Here is an 18,265-nt window from a genome sequence, read left to right as displayed (position 1 = left end):
CCCCTATAACCCTGGCTTGATTCTTAGAGAGCCAGCAACATCTAAGGACGTGGGTGTGGACCCAGATGAGGTCAGGGAATCCAGCTCAGCCGCAGCTCATGAGGGGCTCCACCCAATCTGAGAATCTCGGGGAAGGGGGACTCTTCTGGGACAGCCCTTCCTCCTTTCTCCACCCCCACCCCATCCTTCTCTTCTTTCATTTCTATCCTCCATTCTTACGAACATTTGCTGAGTACCTTTAAAGACAAAATCACTATGCTGGCCCTCAGCTGGCCTGACATCAGCTCCAAAAGGGCAGAGGTCTTTGTTTTGCTCACTGATGCATCCCTAGAGCTCTGAATAGTACCTGGCATGTCATAAGTGCTTCAAAAATATCTGTTTAATGAAAGAATTTCTGGGTTGTGAGGTGATAAATATGACATAGAATCAACTCCACAAAATTGAGAGAATGTTCAAGACAAGAATCTATGATGGGGCTTCTCTGGTGGTTCAGAGGTAAAGAATCCACCTGCCAATGCAGGAGACACGGGTTCCACCCCTGACCCAGGGAGAGCCTACACACCACGGAGCAACCAAGCCCGAGCACCGCGACTACTGAGCCTGTGCTCTAGAGCCACAGGACTGAGCCCCCGAGCCCTGAGCCCGTGCTTTGCAGGAAGAGGAGCCGCTGCAGTGAGAAGCCTGTGAGCTGCAACTAGGGAATCGCCAGGGTAGCCAAGAAGACCCAGCACAGCCAAAAATAGAGAAAATAGAATTATGAGAGCAAGAACCTATGACGTAGGGATAGGGGGCTGAACTAGACGTTTAAACACAGTGTTCATAGAAGTATTTCCAGACTGGAAAAAGAGGCATCATAAGGATGTAGATTTTGAGCAGACTTTGGAAGATAAGTAGTGTTTGGCAAGGAGTGAGAAAGGGCAGGGGAAACTGACTGACGAAATATTGAAGAAATAAATGTTGGAGAAATAAATATTGAAGAAATAACATTTCTTCAACAAATATTGCAAAACTAAATAAAGGAAAACACAGGACTGGAAAAAACGCCACGAGCAAGTGTTTGGGGGTAAAAATTATCCTCCTAGGGGATCACAGAGGGCAGGACCGTCCTGTGGTGACTGACTTGACGAGGCAGCCAGGACAGTGCTGTTTACAGGTTATGATCAGCACGTGTGAACACAGTCAGGTCTGGAAGCTTCTAAATAAGCAACTCAGTGTGCGAATATTTTGAAGACGGAGAGATTGTACGCTAGGAGGAGTGCTGGCCCCTCACAGGCTCCAAGACAAGCGTGAGTGGGTGACCTAACAGGGTGGGGCCAGGAAGGACTCACAAGGGGCCTATGGAGCTCTCCCAGGAGCGGGCTGAGACACAGAGGAGACGGCTGGACGACTCTGGGCCCCTAACTTGAGTGGGAACCCCATCCCAGAAGTGGGAAAGGCAGACTGGGCAAAAGGGTGAGGGAAACCCCTTGGTCTGTGAGTGGAGCAGAGAGTCTAAGACTGATTGAAGATGCAGGTTTCAGAATCATTGGAATTTTAAAAAGGCTCTTGGTGATGACTCTGTAAGAAGGGTAAGAGGAGGCAGAAAAGGAATCATTGGAAAGGAGGGGAAAGAAGCACGTTGGATGCTGAGAAGGAGAGTCTTGGAGAAGCTGAGAGCCTCAGCTGGCATCAGGTAGGGAAGGAGGAAAGGACTGGAGAAGCCAACACTTCTGGCGGCCAAGATGCACCCAAGAATAGATTCCAAAATGCAGCGGTTGGCCAGCTGCGCAGGGCTACATAGTGTGTATGGGATGGAGACCTCAGTAAGGCAGACACGATGGAGCCAGCAGCTGAGGGTCCCAAAGACAGCCGCTCGCAGGATGAAATGAGATCCATCGGTGACAGCGATAATCAGCTCCGAAAGGGATTACTAGAGACATGGCATAGCAATTACGGTCTGGATAGGAAAGTTTGGAACAGATACAATGGTGCCTTCTCGCCCTGGCGAGGGCTGCAGGGGACGTGGTGTTTCTGGAAGAACTCAGTTTGTCCTACAGTGAGGATGCATGTGCGCAGACATCATGGGTGTATAGAGAAGGTTTGCGTGCGAAATGAAGGCACTCCTAGGGTGCGACAGAAGAGACCAAGACAGAGATGGACAGAGACGGAGGGGCCTAGAGTGGATGTAGGTAGGAGTGTAGGGATGTGCAAGGAGGTAGATAGCAGCAGGGTAGTTGTGCCAAAGGATATCACTGTTAGTAAGAGAGATTTCTGAAAGGGAGGGGCAAGAATTTGGGAGGCAATTGCCCTCAGTGCCAATCCAAACCCTTTGGGAACCTCAAGATGGATCGAGTTCTCCAAGTCTGAGATGAGCCCCAGACACTTATCCCGTTAAGCTCAGGTTCCCAGGGGAGCAACCAACCCGGCAGTTTATCCCAGGCTCGGTGTCTGGCTGTAGCCAGTAACAAAGTGATCTTGAACAAGCCTTATGGCTTCCTTTATCTCCCTATCTTCAAGCAGATGGCCTCACTTCAGTGTGAGTGAGAATCAGCAGAGAAGCTTATTTATAAAGGCATATCCCTGGGCTCCACCACCAGAGACCGACACCAGTGGGACCCAGGAATTTCCTTTGGCATGTGGACACTAGGTATATGGGAGGCAGGTGGCTTCCAGAGTGCACTTTGGGGGCCACTGCCCTGGAAGAAAGTCTGCAAGGAAGGAGGTCTTCTGCCACCCTTCCATGGAGCCCAGGTCTCTGCGCCCCTCCAGGGATCAGTGTTGGTGGACATTTGCCCATTTGGACCCCTCACATGTACTGTGTGGTCTTTCTAATCTTAACAATGAGTTAACCACTCCTTCAGTGTGGGCTGCGCACACTTCCACTCTCTTGGAAAAGGAAAGGACAATAACGAGACAGTGGAGAAACTTAGCCAAGCCTTCCTCAGACAGATGGCCAAGGTCAATAGTGTTAGCCATGTTGATAGGATAGACTGTTGATATGAGAAGAAGGACCCTTCACTTTCTCTCACTATGGGTCTTCCCCCCCCCCCCAAACTCATAAAACATAGCATAATCATGACGAAAACATCAAACTCCAATTGAGGGACATTCTGCAAAATACGTGATCAGTACTCCTCAAAACTGTCAAGATCATCAGAAACCAGAAAATCAGATAAACCGTCCCCATCTAGAGGAACCTGCAGAGACATGGGATCCTGGGACTGGAAAAGGAGATTTGGTGGTAAAAACTAAGGGAATATGAATAAAGTATGGACTTGGGGCTTCCCTAGTAGCTCAGTTGGTAAAGAATCTGCCTGCAATGCAGGATACCCAGGTTCAGTCCCTGGGTCAGGAAGAATCCTGGAGAAGGGAATGGCAACCCACTCCAGACTTCTTGCCTGGAGAATCCCATGGACAGAGGAGCCTGGCGGGCTACAGTCCATGGAATCACAGAGTCAGACATGACTATGCAATGAAATTTCCTTTCTTTTTAGTTAATAAGAATGATTTAATAGCCATGGGTTTGTTGTGACAAATATTCCCTATGAATGTAACTAATGTGAAGTTCACAATAGGGGGAGGCTAGATGTGGTATGTATAGGAACTCTTTATACTGCCTTCACAACATTTCTGTAAATTTAAAATTGAGATTTCAAAAGCTTTTTTTGTTTTGTTTTTTTTTTTAACAAAAAGGAGCTAAGCTTCTTTTGTAAACCTATGTTAACTTTCCCAGGTAGCTGTATTTCCTCAGTGCGAGGCTGAGACTGATTCATAACCCACAGTAGACATGCTGCTAGTCAGAAGTCAGAAACTCTTGCCAGTCATGTTGTGCTATCTGGGTTATCTCGATTAAAACTCGATTAATAAGTCAGCTGTTTCTGCAGCATCCAGACCATTTGTATGGCTCCTCACAGAGAACAGCTTTGTTACTTTTCAAAACCATCCAAAGCCTCCTCTTTGACTCATGGTAAGACATTTCCAAGGGTGCGGCTCATGGCCCCGAGTTGCTAAGATGGCAACTTGTACCAAACAGTATCTCACACTTGCCAGGGCTTCATTTATCAATGGAAGAGACTTAACTCACCACCAGCAGCGCCTCTTGAATGGCTTACAAACTCAGTCCCAGCCACAAACCCATGGTCATGGATGCAATTGAAAATTCTTGTCTTAGTTCCATCATTTCTAATGTCCTTTGCAAAAGCAACCTAATAAAGACACATGTCATTTTTCTGTTTGACAGGGAGAACCTGGCGATCTGGGGATAAAGGGAGCCATTGGCCTTCGGGGTCCTCGGGGCTTGCCGGTTTGCATTTTATTCCTACTTTTGATCTGGCTCTTGAACTCTTTTTAGCTCAATAGGTATCTCTTGATGTGAGTAGAAGGGCCCTTCACTTTCTCTCACTATGAGTCTCTAAAGTCTTTAGAGTGGTTCTCTAAAGTCTTTAGAGAGGTTCTCTAAAGAGTGTGATGACGATAACAGCCCAATGTAGCTGTAGAACTTTCTAGAAATTGAGATTTCATCTTTGTCTTGGCCAGCTTTTCCGAAGTGACAACTTCCCAGGTACCAAGCATCCTGGGCAAGGGTGCTCTTAAAGCCAAAGGACAAAAGGGACAAAGCCTGTGGTTGACATTCTCCAACCTGCTTCCACTCTTTCGTCTCATCCAAACCCCTTCATGGGAAACCCAGTCCACCCTTCCACCCATGCTAGGAGCTTCTCACTAAGGCCTGTGCAAGGATCCAGCAGCAGCCAATACCCAGACACTTAGGAGATCTTTCTTTTATCCAGCAAACTGAAATGCTTCAGATATAAGGTATATCGCTATATAAATACAAATGTTATCCAGGAGAGATAACACTCCTATCTTCTTTTATTAAGATTATTATACACCTGAAATTTTCTCATTTCATTCTCAGGACATGATGAGCAGGTGTAATTATTATTTTTCCCTTTTGATGAGACAAGTGAGACTAAGTGACTGTGCCTTTCTGCATTTGCTATTGAGAGTTCCTTTTAGTGCCACTGTGTCAGTGGTCTGTCCCCGAGGGAGAATCCTGCTGCTTAATTTTTCCTAAGCAAAACAAAAAACTGGCTGTCTAGTTCTCTTGTGAAGAAGCCTGTCTCCATCTGCAGCTGGGGATGTTTGTAAATATTTGCTGCTTCTTACAGGGTGATGATGGCAACCCAGGTTATGGGAGTGTTGGAAGTAAAGGAGCAAAGGTAAGATACGTTGACTGAAAGTGGTCACTTTCAATTTTGTTGTTGCTTTTTTGGCCACATTTAAGAGAAAAAAAGGAGTGAATAAGGTAGTCTTAGATCTTTGAAGACAGATTTTGATCATTTATTTGATGATATCTTATGGAGAATATGGTAGGAAAAATCTGATAGTTTAAGGGGCATGCAACAATTGAAACTCGAAATTAATTTTCAGTTCTTTGCAGAGATGTGCATTCAGGGGCTGACTGGTTCCAGCCTGAACACTTCATCTAATCTAGAGCCTGAGGGAGACTATAGACATATTCCAAAATATGTCCTCTGAATATGTTTACTCTAACCATTTGTAAGGAGTTCTACAGGGCCTTTCCAAATGCAGTGGGCCAAGCAGTAATTTTAAAATTAAAGCTCATAACTTTATATCAGAATTATAACTTAACATTGTCACTGAATACTTAAGTGCTGGAAGTAAGACAGATAACTTTACCAAAAGCAGTGATTGCTATATACCAACAATAACCACTTAGAAATCATAGTAACATCCATAGAAACATAATATAGTTTAAAATATCCTTTCTACAAAAATATTCAAGACCTATTACAAAAATTACTGGGATATAAAGTTTCAATAATTGGAGACATACCAAATACTTGTTGCAAAGTCTAAAATATTATAAGGATCCATGTAATTTCAAGTGAAATCCCAATGAGAAGGATGTAAGAGGCTGTCTAGAAGGATAAACAAACCCCCAAAAGCTAAAATTTCTTTTTAAAAAACCCTAATGAATGAAGGATTTCCAGTGAAATTTTTATTGAAAGTAGCCTTAGTATTTGGTAAAGGTGGAACTATTAAGTAGCTAATCTTGCCTGGAGAATCCCAGGGGTGGGGGAACCTGGGGGGTTGCCGTCTCTGGGGTCGCACAGAGTCGGACACGACTGAAGCGACTCAGCAGCAGCGGCGGCGGCAGCCCTGGAATAGTGAAAGTGCTGGTTGCTCAGTTGTGACTAAGCTCAGCTGCAGCCCCATGAACTGTGACCCTCCAGGCTCCTCTGTCCATGGAATTCTCCAGGCAAGAATACTGGAGTGAGTAGCCATTCCCTTCTCTAGGGGATCTTCCTGATCCAGAGATCGAACCTGAGTCTCCTGCATTGCAGGCAGCTTCTTTACCATCTGAGCCACTAGCGAAGCCACTGAAATATTAGCCACTCTTTAAAATGAATGTGAAAAAAAATAAAATAAAATAAAGTAAAATGAATATGAATGTTTTTATACATAATAGATAGAACTTAGGTGACAATGTCAAGTAAAAATCAAAAGGTAATAATAATAATTAAAAAAAACATGTATCCTAACTGCACTAAAATGCATTTTGAAAAGATTAAATAAAATATGGCAAAATATTTATAGTAATGGTTCTGGGAAGTGAAATTTGGGTGAATTTTCTTCTTTCTGTCTTTTTATTATTTTAAATATATTTGAGGAGATATTACTTTTAATGATCAGAAAACAAACATTATCTTAAATAAAATATTTTTTTCATCAAGTTAGGATTATCCTACATTTCAACTGTAGCCTGTGGCCAAAGTAAGGCAAACATAGTACCAGAAAACAACGATCAAATTTAGTCTGCAGGCGTTCCCAATTTTTCCCTCAAAGCTGAAATCCAGTTTAAGAAGACTGTTTCAAAAACACACGGTCAGATCACCAGCTCTCCTGCTGAATGTCTACATTTGAAGGAGAGCGAAGGTGTGCGTTTTACCCATTGATCTTAGGTTGTCAGGATGCTTTGGTGAGACCAGTCAATAGTTTAATTTAGAGACTGGAGTCAGTGTCTCAGACCATGCAGTACAGTTTATTTTGGCCCTTTATTGGTTCAGAGGCATTTAAAATAAATAAGGCAGCAGGCAAAATTAAAGTCAATATAAACCTACACCAGTGATATGTGCATGTATTAATTTTCTCAATTATAGGGGCAAGAAGGATTCCCTGGAGAAATCGGACCTAAGGTACTGTGTACTTCATGCTAACTAGAGATCAGAGATGCTCCTGGGTTTGTGAAATGTGTTGTAGGACAACAGAAGAAAAATTAATTATAAATGAATAAAAAGAAACCTTTTCGGAGCAAGGGGAAAAGAAAGAAGCAGGCTTTTAAAAATAATCTTTTATTTCTAGCTTTTTAATTCACAAGGAAGAAATCATCCATATTTTTCTCCTCACATGTCCTCCTCCCCCTCTACCATATGTTTTTTCTTCTTTGCCCAAAGGGAAGTAAAATGTGAGAAAAACCAAAATTACCTGATCTCGCTTGCCTCCGTTCTCCTAACGTGTTTTTAAGTCACCTTCAGGTAATAAGTTTAGCCGTGCCGTCCACTTCATTAAGGCTTCCACTCCGACTGGAAACACTGACTGAGCTCAGTAAATGCCAGCTCCTGTGATAGGATCAGGGGACAAAGTAAAAAGCACAGTCTGTATCTCCAAGGAGGCTGTGTTCCATCTGGAGAGACAGAGAAATAAAACAGTGAGGCTCCAGGGGGGTGTGCTGAGAATCAGAAAATGGGGTTATCAGGGCAAAGACACTTCACAGAAGGCCATGAAAGATAAAAATATATGTAAAAAATGTCTTCATATTGGAACAGTATAAAAACACATTGAGATATACCTCTTTGGTTTTACTAGCCATTTTGTTTTATTTTTCTGAACTTATTTAGGGTGAGGTCGGGGACCCTGGTAGCCCAGGACAAACTGGACCCAAGGGCGCTAGAGGCAAGACGGTGAGTTTCGTTGGTCGTAAAAGCCTTACAACCTCAACTACCATGGGAAGTCCTTTCTCAGCCTCTTAGAGTCGTTTGAGTTGTCATTTGGTCCCAAAAGCTTGTAAAATGTGTAGTTTTGTTAAGGCAGACTTGGGGCAGGAAAATGGATATTTGGCTCCTTCTTTGCCAGCAATAAGGCAATGAACTATTGGCTCTCAGTGACCAGGTTCACCTGAATCTGACCGATAAGGTACCATTCTTAAAACTGGAAATAAGTTGTGCATTTTTTTTCTTAAGGAATCCTTGTGGTCCAAAACAGTGTTTGCACCACCAAATATGATCCATTTAACCCTAGCCCCTCAGCAGACCTCATGTAACATACTGCCCACTGGCGTCTTGTCTCGCTTGTTAAGATCTTGTCTAACTACTTTGAGGAGGTGATCCTCTCCCAGTTTAGCTCAGGAAAGTGCCTCTTGAGCTCTCTGAGAAAGTTTTCATTTATCATGTAAGACGGTGCCTAAAGCTTTGGACCGCTCAGAATAACCACCCGTCTCCCATACCCTCAGAAGCATCTGCAACTCGAGCTTGCCTCGGGTTCTCGTGGGCCAACAGTGGCTTTTGCCTTTGCTGACTCTATTTACCATACGTTGCAAAAGTGAGATGGTCGCTTTATAAAAGACACAATCTATGACAGTCATCTCCTGAGACTTTCTCTCTTTTCATCAGAACAACTCCGATCAGGTAAATAGATCTTGATACCGTGTCAATTTCTGGATAAGAAAAACACAAAGTCTGATGAAAAAAAAAAAGCTGTTACTTGAGGCAGCTCTTCAGTTTTGTCACCATAGTTTGACCCTGATCTGTTTTCTCCTACAAAGTACAGCGAAACCTGTATGCGAAGAGACTATCCATGGGGGCTTTAGGGGTAGGAAGTAAAGAAACTTCTTTCCCTCCATCCTGCTTTTCCCAAGAGGCCTGTTTCCTGGCTGGATTTCTTTTCCTTATGTATGTTCTTGGTTGACTGTCCCTTAACATTTTTGCTCTCAAAAGAAACAAAAAAAAGACTGATAAAAGAAAGATAATTGGAAAAGACCTTCAAGTTAATCTAGATGTCATCTGCATTGAAATACATCTGCATCTTTTCCCTCGTGTTAATGAGGTAGTTTCCCCTTGAACACTGGAGGCGCGCAAATACAGCCAGCAGTTTCTTGGGTTCTCTTACTGCCCAGTGACATACTCATCACTTAAAAAAAAAGCTGATGAGGAATATATAATCTTTTTCTCTTGGCCTTTGGTTACTTCATTTTTTTCCCCACGTTAGACAATTATCACTATCTTCAACTTGTTTATTTCACCTGCCACGCTGCCTTTTTCTACAGCTTGTATTTTTGAGTTTAAAGTTTAGACACGGAAAAACTTCCAAGTTTTCGTTGGAGGGTTTTGGTAATAAAGCTCTGAGTATCTCTTTAGTTCTCTTGGAATGATTACATTCCTAGTTTAAGTTTTCTAAATCTTTACCTTTTTTCACCCCAACTGAAGCATTTGTTTTTTTGAATCTGCCATAACTTTTAACCTGCCTTGTTTGGAGTATAAAGGTATGTTTGTATTTATACTTTTTATCAACTTTACACGTGCACACCCTTCAAGGCAGGGTTCCTTAGTCACAGCACCACCGACATTTTCGGCTGGATAATCGTTGTGGGGGTTGTTCCTTGCATTGCAGGATGTTTAGCAGGGTCCCTTGCCTCGACCCTCGAGAGTCAGCATTACCCACCCCCGTCCCCTCTCAATCATGGCAGCCAAAAATATCCCCAGACATTGTTAAACGTCCCCACAGGAGTCAGAGCTGAGGGACACAGACTTCCCGCCAGTTAAGGACCACTGGTTTAGAGAGTCAACTAATTTCACAAGGCTTAGTATGAAAAACTGGCAACTTATCTGCCATGTAGCTCCTATTTCTCTAAAAGCTGTCTTGTTGCTCTATTTTCTGGGAGATTTCTTTGACTTTATCTTACAACGCTTCTCTCACAGTTTAATTTTCAAGCACTCGTTTTTTGTTGCTGTTGTTGCCTGAATATTCTTTTTTAAACTACCCTATTTTTGTTTCATGGTTGAAACATCCCGTCTCTCTGAGGATATGAATTAGTACTTTTGAAGTCTCCTTTGCCCAACATAGCCTGTTCCCGGCAGTGTTTTTTCCTGCCCTACTCTCTGTGGCTCACAGGTCTCTCTATTGAAGAGCTGAGGATGCAAAATCTACCTGGAAGCCCCAAGGGAATGAATGGGGCTCGTCAACTACAAGTTTCCCTGAAGCGTGATCTGACTGAGTTGCTACTTAGCAAACATCTGAGATTAGCGTCTTGGGGTCTTTCTTCTCTGTCTAGTCAGATTCCCCTGAAAAGATTCTTTCAATCTTCCACCTAAGGGTGAAGGTCTGGCTGCCAGCTTTCTGGGAGCCCCAGCTTTCTTGGGGTCTCACATCTATTCCACAGCTTCTCTTGATTGCCTTGTTTTCTGGACCGTACCACCAACCTTCAATTCTGCCTGGGTTTCCTGGTGTGTAGCCATCTCAGTTTTACCTTTGTCATTAAGGAGAAAGAAGGGACATTCGATTCAACTGTTGAGAACGGGGAGGAAGCTCGGAGATTCCCCAACCAAGCTGCCTTATTTGCCCTCTCTCCTTCACCCCCACTTCTAGAGGTACTTTCTGAGAATGCATCATAGAACCCTCAGCCCCTTAGCTTTCCCTGCTGCTGGCCTAGGCTTCAGCTTTTTCAGCTCTAAGTCATTTAATGCTTTTCAGTTTGAAGGCTATTGTCTCATTTCTCATTCCCCCCATGTTTGTTATTTTTTGTCTTTACAAAAAAAAAGTTTGTTTAGGATTATTTTGGTAAAACACTGGAGGGATCAAAAGTAAACACTTATGTCCAATATACCTTTTTTTCCCCTAGAGATTAATCTATATCTTCTAAATAAAATAGTAAGGCTGCATTTTGTTTTGCTTTTTCACTCAACCCAGCATGCTGTGCATATCATTGGAAGACACAAAGGCCATTTAGTGATTATTTGCTATTTCATAGGCAATGCTTTTACAGATTAAGTTGATTTTAAACAACCTTGTTTTTCACTCTCATGAAGCTTGTACATCTCATGACATTATGAATGAACAAAGAAATACTGTCCTAATCTTTAAACTAAATTCTAGCTTTCTTTATGATAAATTATATTGTTGAATGCACACACAGAAAGCAAGTAGTCAACAACTGTTGTTTTTATTTGCTGCTGCTATTCCCCATTTTACTACAAATATTTCCAGGTAGGTGTTCTATGCTATCTGGTGGTTCTTTCAAGGGTTTTTATATTTAAATTTTTGCTTTTCTGAGTTTTTTTGTTGTTGTTGTTTTCACGTGTTTGTTAGTTTAGTCACCTACTAAATTCAAATAAATTGAGATAAAAATTCATTTAGATAAAAGTTTCTCCCTTGACCCAGCAATTCTAGTTCTAGCAATCTTTCTTAAGGAAATAATCAGAATTGCACATATGACTTTATAGTGGCATGCTTATTGCAACAACAGCAAACTTAAATGCCAACAGTAAATTAAATAAATCATAGTATAGTCATTAAATAGAATACTATGGCAGCCATGATGGAGAAGGTAATGGCAAGCCACTCCAGTGTTCTTGCCTGAAGAATCCCAGGGACAGAGGAGCCTGGTGGGCTGCCGTCCATGAGGTCGCACAGTCAGACACGACTGAAGCGACTTAGCAGCAGCAGCAGCATGGCAGCCGTGAAGGGCGATTTTTGTGAAAGAATGTTTAGTTATATGAAAACATCCAGAAATACATGTTTAGTATAAAAGGCAGCAATAAAAAAGTATATAAATATATTAAGATGGGATGTAAAATACCAGATATGAACTCTAATGTAAACTATGAATTTTGGGCGATTATGATGTCAATGTAGGTTCATCAGTTGTAACAAATGTACCACTCTGGTGGGGGATGCTAGTAATGCGGGCATCTAGGAGTGTGACAGATCAGGATATATAGAGGAAATGTCTGTAACTTCTTAATTTGTTTTCTGAACCTAAAATTGCTTTTAAAAAATACTCTTCAGAATTAAAAATAAAGACCATGATTTTAATCTAAATATATATATATATAAAGATATATATAGATTAACACCAAAAGGATAAATAAGTAAAAGACTAGAATAAGAAACCACAAAATGTCAGCGAGTATTATCTGGGGGAGAAGAAGTTGCTGAGGATGTTTTTCCTTCTGTGTGCTTTTTGGGAATCTGTTTTCTAAAGTCAAAGTGTATTGCTTTTGAAATGTTAAACCCCCACACAGCACACAAACATATATGTATAATTTTAAGGTAAATAAATTCTGCTTTAAGGTATCTGCTGGGCTTCCTGGAGAACCAGGATCCCCTGGGGAGCTGGGACCTCCTGGACGCAAGGTAAATCAAAAACCCGTCAATCACATCAACTCCTTTTCCAGATAAAAAGTCAGTGCCCGAAGTCTTCATTATCCAAATGTGTATGCTTTCTGTGTTTGCAGCTGGGCAATGATTTCCACCACTTTTCCACCTTCAATGTCCTCAGGGAGACGAGAGAAAAAAATGCTAATTAAATAGCAATTGCCATTTCTCGGGTGGTGGGGGGAACCGAGGAAGGAAGCAAAAAGAGATTCCTTATTTCATCTAGAATGAGGTTTCTCAATGATCAGTGAATTTTATATATCTGACCAATCCTTGCCTTTTTTCTCACAGTCAGTGATCGGTGAATGAAAGAAAGGGAGAGGAAATTAACAAATAGTGAATAAGTTACCAACAGCGCATTCACAGGGAACTTATTTTCTTGAGGAGTTTGGGTGGGGCGCCGTCACATTTTTCCCTGTCTCTTTGAGCTCAGCCAGACTCTTCCTGTTCCAACTTGAGACTGAACAGATGAAATACAAAATAATTCCACTTTGTTCTTTCTATCCCCTGCCCAGATAGACAGATATGTTCATATATATGTATGTATATATATATGATCATATACATATATATGGCTGTATACATATATATATACAAATATATATATATTCATTTTTGGGAGACAGTGCGGATTACCTTTCCAGGCATTTGGCCTGTCTAGTCTGTTTGTCATCCAGCCGATGATGGGCACAGATTCAGGCTCTGCTCAGCGGCTGCCCAGTGGCCAAGGCAAAACGTTTGGGGAACTCGATGCCACTACATTAAGGAGGCCGGCACAGGGGATGGCTCAGCCTTACCTAGTTCTAGCCCCAGGATCTGCTCCAAACTCTGGGGCCAGTGCCTCATTGCCAGCTCCGTCTTCATCTTCTGGACGACTCTTATCGTCCAGAGATACAGCAGAGGACAGTGGCCCCTGGAGGTTCACTTCATACAGTTTCCTCCCCTTAGAATGTTATCATTAATCTGGTGATGAGTATCCTACAGGGAGTTTTTTCCTCCCTCTTAGTGAGAAATAAAAAGGTTAAGAAGCTATCTTTTTCTTAGAGTAATGCTGATGCATTTTCTGGCTCCTGCAATGTGCTTCCAAAACCCTGAAACCACATTCTTTCTGTTTCCCCAGGGTGTGAAAGGGGCCAAGGGATTGGCTTCATTCTCTGTACGTATCTGCTGACTCCAACAGAGCCTGAGCGTCCCGTGACATTTACGTATTTCTCAACTTGCAGGACCTGGAGTCTGTTGGTTAATCCATTCTGTTTTATTTTTTGAACTACAGACATGTGAGCTCATCCAGTACGTGCGAGACCGTAGTCGTAAGTACCGCGCTTAGGAAGATCACCTGGGGTGTCAGCATTCGTAGAAAAGCGGCAAATTCTGCACTCAAAATTGAGACTGGTTACCAGACAGTTTCTTAAAATTAGCAATGTCACTGTGTGTATTTGGAGGCGGCATAGACTGATGTCTATTAACTCCCTCTCCGGCGGCCAGCATGCCTACTGAAACGCGTCCCAACATTAAGGAAGGATATAGCTAGTGCTTTTAATCAGGGAAAAATGAAGATATGAGCTCAGACCTCTCCTGATGGTGAAATCAACCAGTAAGGAGTCACATTAAACTTTATAAAATTATTAACCCTTGACAACAGCTAAGGATCAAACTCAGCTGCTGTGAAAGAGCCAGCCGTGGCAAGGAGGTATCCTGGCAGGTGGGAACTCTGACGTTTGTTTATCATTCCCTGAGAAGGCATGCTTGACTACCTTGAATTAGACTCATTTGCTTCTAAAATTACCCAGTCTGCCTGTATTTTCTTTACTTTCAAAGTTCTAGCAGCGAGAAATGGGTTTTGATTTGGCAAAGGCGCTTTTGAATTTGCTTTGAGACCCTTAGAGCAGCCTCTTCTATCAAAACACGTGTTAGCAGCATCAAAGGAATGCCATGGACAAGATGAGACTTGGTTGCTTAATGTTCACCTACAAATGACTTCCTAGATAAACGTTAGGACTGAAAAAAATGTCACAGTTCCCTCAAGGTATCTGGGGGGAGAAAACAGACAAATTAAGATCCCATTTCTGGAGAGAGTATGGGTCTCAAAGACAGACTTTCCAAAGCTTTGAATGCAGTGCTGATCTTAACTCTGCCTTGTAGCGGAATGAAACCATCCATTCTGGGCATCACATCTATGCACTGGCTCATGAAGATTGCTTGCTTTGAGGCTGGATTAACAGAGTGGGCTTTCTGACATTGGAGCCATGTGACCTATATTGACTCAAGGGTAGACCCAAGTGTGATGAGATCTGAGCTTTCAAAATGTGAGCGATTTAATACAGAATTATAAATCCAAAACGAGGTACAAAACTGCTTCAGAAGTATCATTTAGAACAAGAAGGGAAATCACAGCCAATGACTTCTGCCTGTTATAAAAGTATGTGGTCATGTGAACACATGGCTGGGCCCTTCTCAAGGCCTTGCCAGGGGCCCCTTGGGTGAGAGGTTGGCAAGAGCGCTGCCCAGAACTTTCTGCAATGATGGGAAGTGTCCACTGCACTGTCAAACATGCAGCCACTAGCCACAGGGGAATTTGAGCCTTGATGGATGGTTAGTGCAAGTGAAAAGCTAACTAATTATCTCATTTAATTTAAATTAATTCAAATGTCGATAGTCAGGTGAGACTAGCGGCTTTCTTATTGGACAGTGTGGCCCTAAAGTTTAAGCTTCATTTGTGTGTGTTAGTCGCTCAGTCGCATCCGACTCTTTTTTGACCCCCACGGACTGTAGCCCCCCAGGCTCCTCTGTCCATGGGATTCTCCAGGCAAGAACACTGGAGTGGGTAGCCATTCCCTTCTTTAGGGATCTTCCCGGCCCAGGGATCGAACCTGGGTCTCCTGCCTTGCAGGCGGATTCTTTACCAACTGACCCGCTAGGGAAACCCACATCAGAGAGTAATTTGGCAACTCCTATTGAAGTTGAAGATGTATGATACTCTGTGTCCCAGAAATTCTGTTTTCAACACAAATCCCTAGAGAAAGCTTCATTTACTTATGAGTATATCTATCGAGGGTGTTTACATATACATATGTGTACCTATATGTAATCAATAGCTACAGATACCTACATGGGGAAATTTAGAGTGAAATGGGGTTAAGACCTTTTAACTTCCCAAATTCGGTGCCTCTCTGCAATGTGCTGTCCCCTCCCAGGCAGAGAGCCTTTTCGTCTGACAGCTGGCTGCCTGCTGCTGATTTATGGCTCTCCCGAGCCTCCAGCCCTGTTTCTTTGTGGAAGGACCTGTGCTTTGACCAAGATGCTTGATCTGTCTGCATATCTTCAAACACTATTTGTGGCCTTGATTTGTTGAGTCGTCTACAAAAAGCTCATAAAGTAGAGTCTCGGTTGCCATGATTTCTTACACAATACAGAACGCTGTTCTCCTACCAAATAATAACCCAACTTCTTTTGTTCTTCTTCCCCAGCTGGCAGACAGGGTGAGTAATTTTATTTATAGCATATTATAATCAAGCTCCAAAATGTCGCACATCTGGAAAGATGAGTTAGAACATTGTGTTGCCTGCCAAATTATAAAAAGTTTATCTAAGCCCTCTTGGTAGTACAGCCGTAGCCCCGCCTCCAATAAATCACTCACGTTTAAGCTGAGTCTCACAACTCTTTGTCAATCAAGTGTTTGATCTTTTAATTATTAACATTTTAATGACTACCAGCACCGTTTACCTTCCCAATAGACTTTTTGTAATAATATTTTTCCCTCCCTCCCTTTTCTCTATTTATGTCTGTAGTCTAGTTTTTAAGGATTAAGGGCAAAGGGCAAAAGTGCACGGAATAAAGCTAGGGATGATAAGATAGCAAGTAAGCTACATGTGTAGCTCAGATCGTGCTAAAACCCATGGAGATCATGGCTGATGTTAATTACCAAATTGGCTTAATATCTTTCTGGGCCAGTTTTCAGGAATATTATAAAAACTGGATACATGATGTTTCTGTTATAACCCAGAGGGCGACGGCCCTCCATACCTTTATATCCTTATACTTTTTATATAAATGCTTCAGTCTGTGCCCTCTGGTTGCTTGTTCACTCATTCAACAAATATTTATTGGAAGCCCATTAGGTTGCAGTCTCTGTCCCAGACAGCGCTGACTAAGAGGGGCATAATTCCTGTCTTTGGAAGCTTCCATTCTTGTGGAGGATCCAGATAAGTGAACAAGCAAAAGAATTACAGAATCCTTTAGTTACTATGAAAGAGAAAAAGAATGGAATATTCTGTCACAGAATAACATTAGAGGAGGGGAGAAATGCCTTTGAAGGACAGGTTCATCAATGAGGCAATGATACTGAAGTTTGGATGAAGAATGAAAAAGAAGCTGGCTTTGCAAGATCCAGGCAGGAAATCCTGCTAGCGCAAAGGCCACAACACAAGAGAGACCCAGCTGTTCTCTAGTTCCTGATGGAAGCCCACGGCCACTGAGAGAAGATGACGAGGGGGACATGGCATGTGAGGAAGTGGAGAAGGAAGCAGGGACCCCACTGGGCTTTGTAGGTTACGTTTAGGAGGCCAGGTTTTATTCAAAATGGAATGGGAGGGCATTAAAAATATTGAAGGTGTAAACGTGAACTGATGAACAAGTTTTTAAAGTTTATTTTGGCTGCTGTGGGAGAGTGCATTGTAGGGAAAGTGAAAGTTGCTCAGTTGTGTCCGACTCTTTGCCACCCCATGGCCTATACAGTCCATGGAATTCTCCAGCCCAAAATACTGGAGTGGGTAGCCTTTCCTTCTCCAGGGGATCTTCCCAATCCAGGGATCGAACCCAGATCTCCCACACTGCAGGCAGATTCTGTACCAGCTGAGCCACAAGGGAAGCCCAAGAACACTGGAGTGGGTAGCCTATTCCCTCTCCAGGGGATCTTCCAGACCCAGGAATTGAACCAGGGTCTCCTGCATTGAAGGCAGATTCTTGACCAACTGAGCCACCAGAGAAACCTTGTAGGGAGGGGGTGTGTAAAAGCCAGAGGACTCACGTTAGAGGGAGGGGCTGTGTGGGGCTCTTCTAGGCCAGCTTGGCAGTGGCCTGGATGGGCCTCCGTGGCTGGGCGGTGGTCCCCTGGTGGGGACTGGGTTCGCCTCCCTCCGTCCTCATTGTCACTTGCTCTGGGCTGTGCAGTGACCATCAGCACATCGGTCCTCCATGTGGGGCCTCACGTCTGGATGGGTCCTCCCCAGGGCCTCCACAGTCCAGCCCAGCGTTCCTCAGAATCCTCGGGGTCCTGGCAGCACGCTGGTGAGCCTTGAGGGATTTTTCTTGAAGAACTTGAAATTTTTGTTATCCTCAGCCAGTGTGCTCGTATCTTTTTTCCCCTTTATGGAGCCGAGGCCGCAATGTTGTTATTGTGGCTGATACTCCCATGTGAGACAGCCGCCCAAACAAAATACGAGTGGAAACTTTGTCGTGTTTGGTCACAATTTTACTCAGTTTTTATTGTAAAATTGACGTGACCTTGATTTTTTGAAATTTCTGAAATTTTTAAGTTTCTGCTCAGCCCACTAAATTAGACTCAGAAGCTAGTAGATTCTGCCCTTCTCTGTTGATACACACAATTCAGGGGTTGAACATTTATTCTTACAGTTAGTCCTTTTGCCTATGAAGGTCCTAGCATCTAGGACCAGAAGGAGATGATAGCCTGGCACTAAGGTGATGGGGCTCCCCTTGTAGCTCAGCTGGTAAAGAATCTGCCTGCAATGCAGGAGACCTGGGTTCAATCCCTGGGTTGGGAAGATCCCCTGGAGAAGGAAATGGCAACCCCCTCCAGTATTCTTGCCTGGAAAAT

The 18,265-nt window shown here is 43.1% G+C and overlaps 1 protein-coding gene across 1 annotated transcript in view; it reads left to right on the top strand.

Annotated features, from left to right (window-relative positions):
• COL6A6 (collagen type VI alpha 6 chain) overlaps window positions 1-18,265 on the top strand; it is a 119,129-nt gene that overhangs the window by 73,487 nt on the left and 27,377 nt on the right. Inside the window, 8 exon segments of the mRNA XM_052642887.1 lie at window positions 4,220-4,282; window positions 5,148-5,198; window positions 7,164-7,199; window positions 7,902-7,964; window positions 12,349-12,411; window positions 13,553-13,588; window positions 13,706-13,742; window positions 15,900-15,911. Of these exon segments, the coding sequence (XP_052498847.1) occupies window positions 4,220-4,282; window positions 5,148-5,198; window positions 7,164-7,199; window positions 7,902-7,964; window positions 12,349-12,411; window positions 13,553-13,588; window positions 13,706-13,742; window positions 15,900-15,911 (361 nt within the window).

Source organism: Budorcas taxicolor, chromosome 1, assembly GCF_023091745.1.
Source record: "Budorcas taxicolor isolate Tak-1 chromosome 1, Takin1.1, whole genome shotgun sequence".
Classification (NCBI taxonomy): domain Eukaryota; kingdom Metazoa; phylum Chordata; class Mammalia; order Artiodactyla; family Bovidae; genus Budorcas; species Budorcas taxicolor.
The sequence above is the reverse complement of the archived record's forward strand: the minus strand, read 5'-3'. Positions and strand labels throughout refer to the sequence as shown.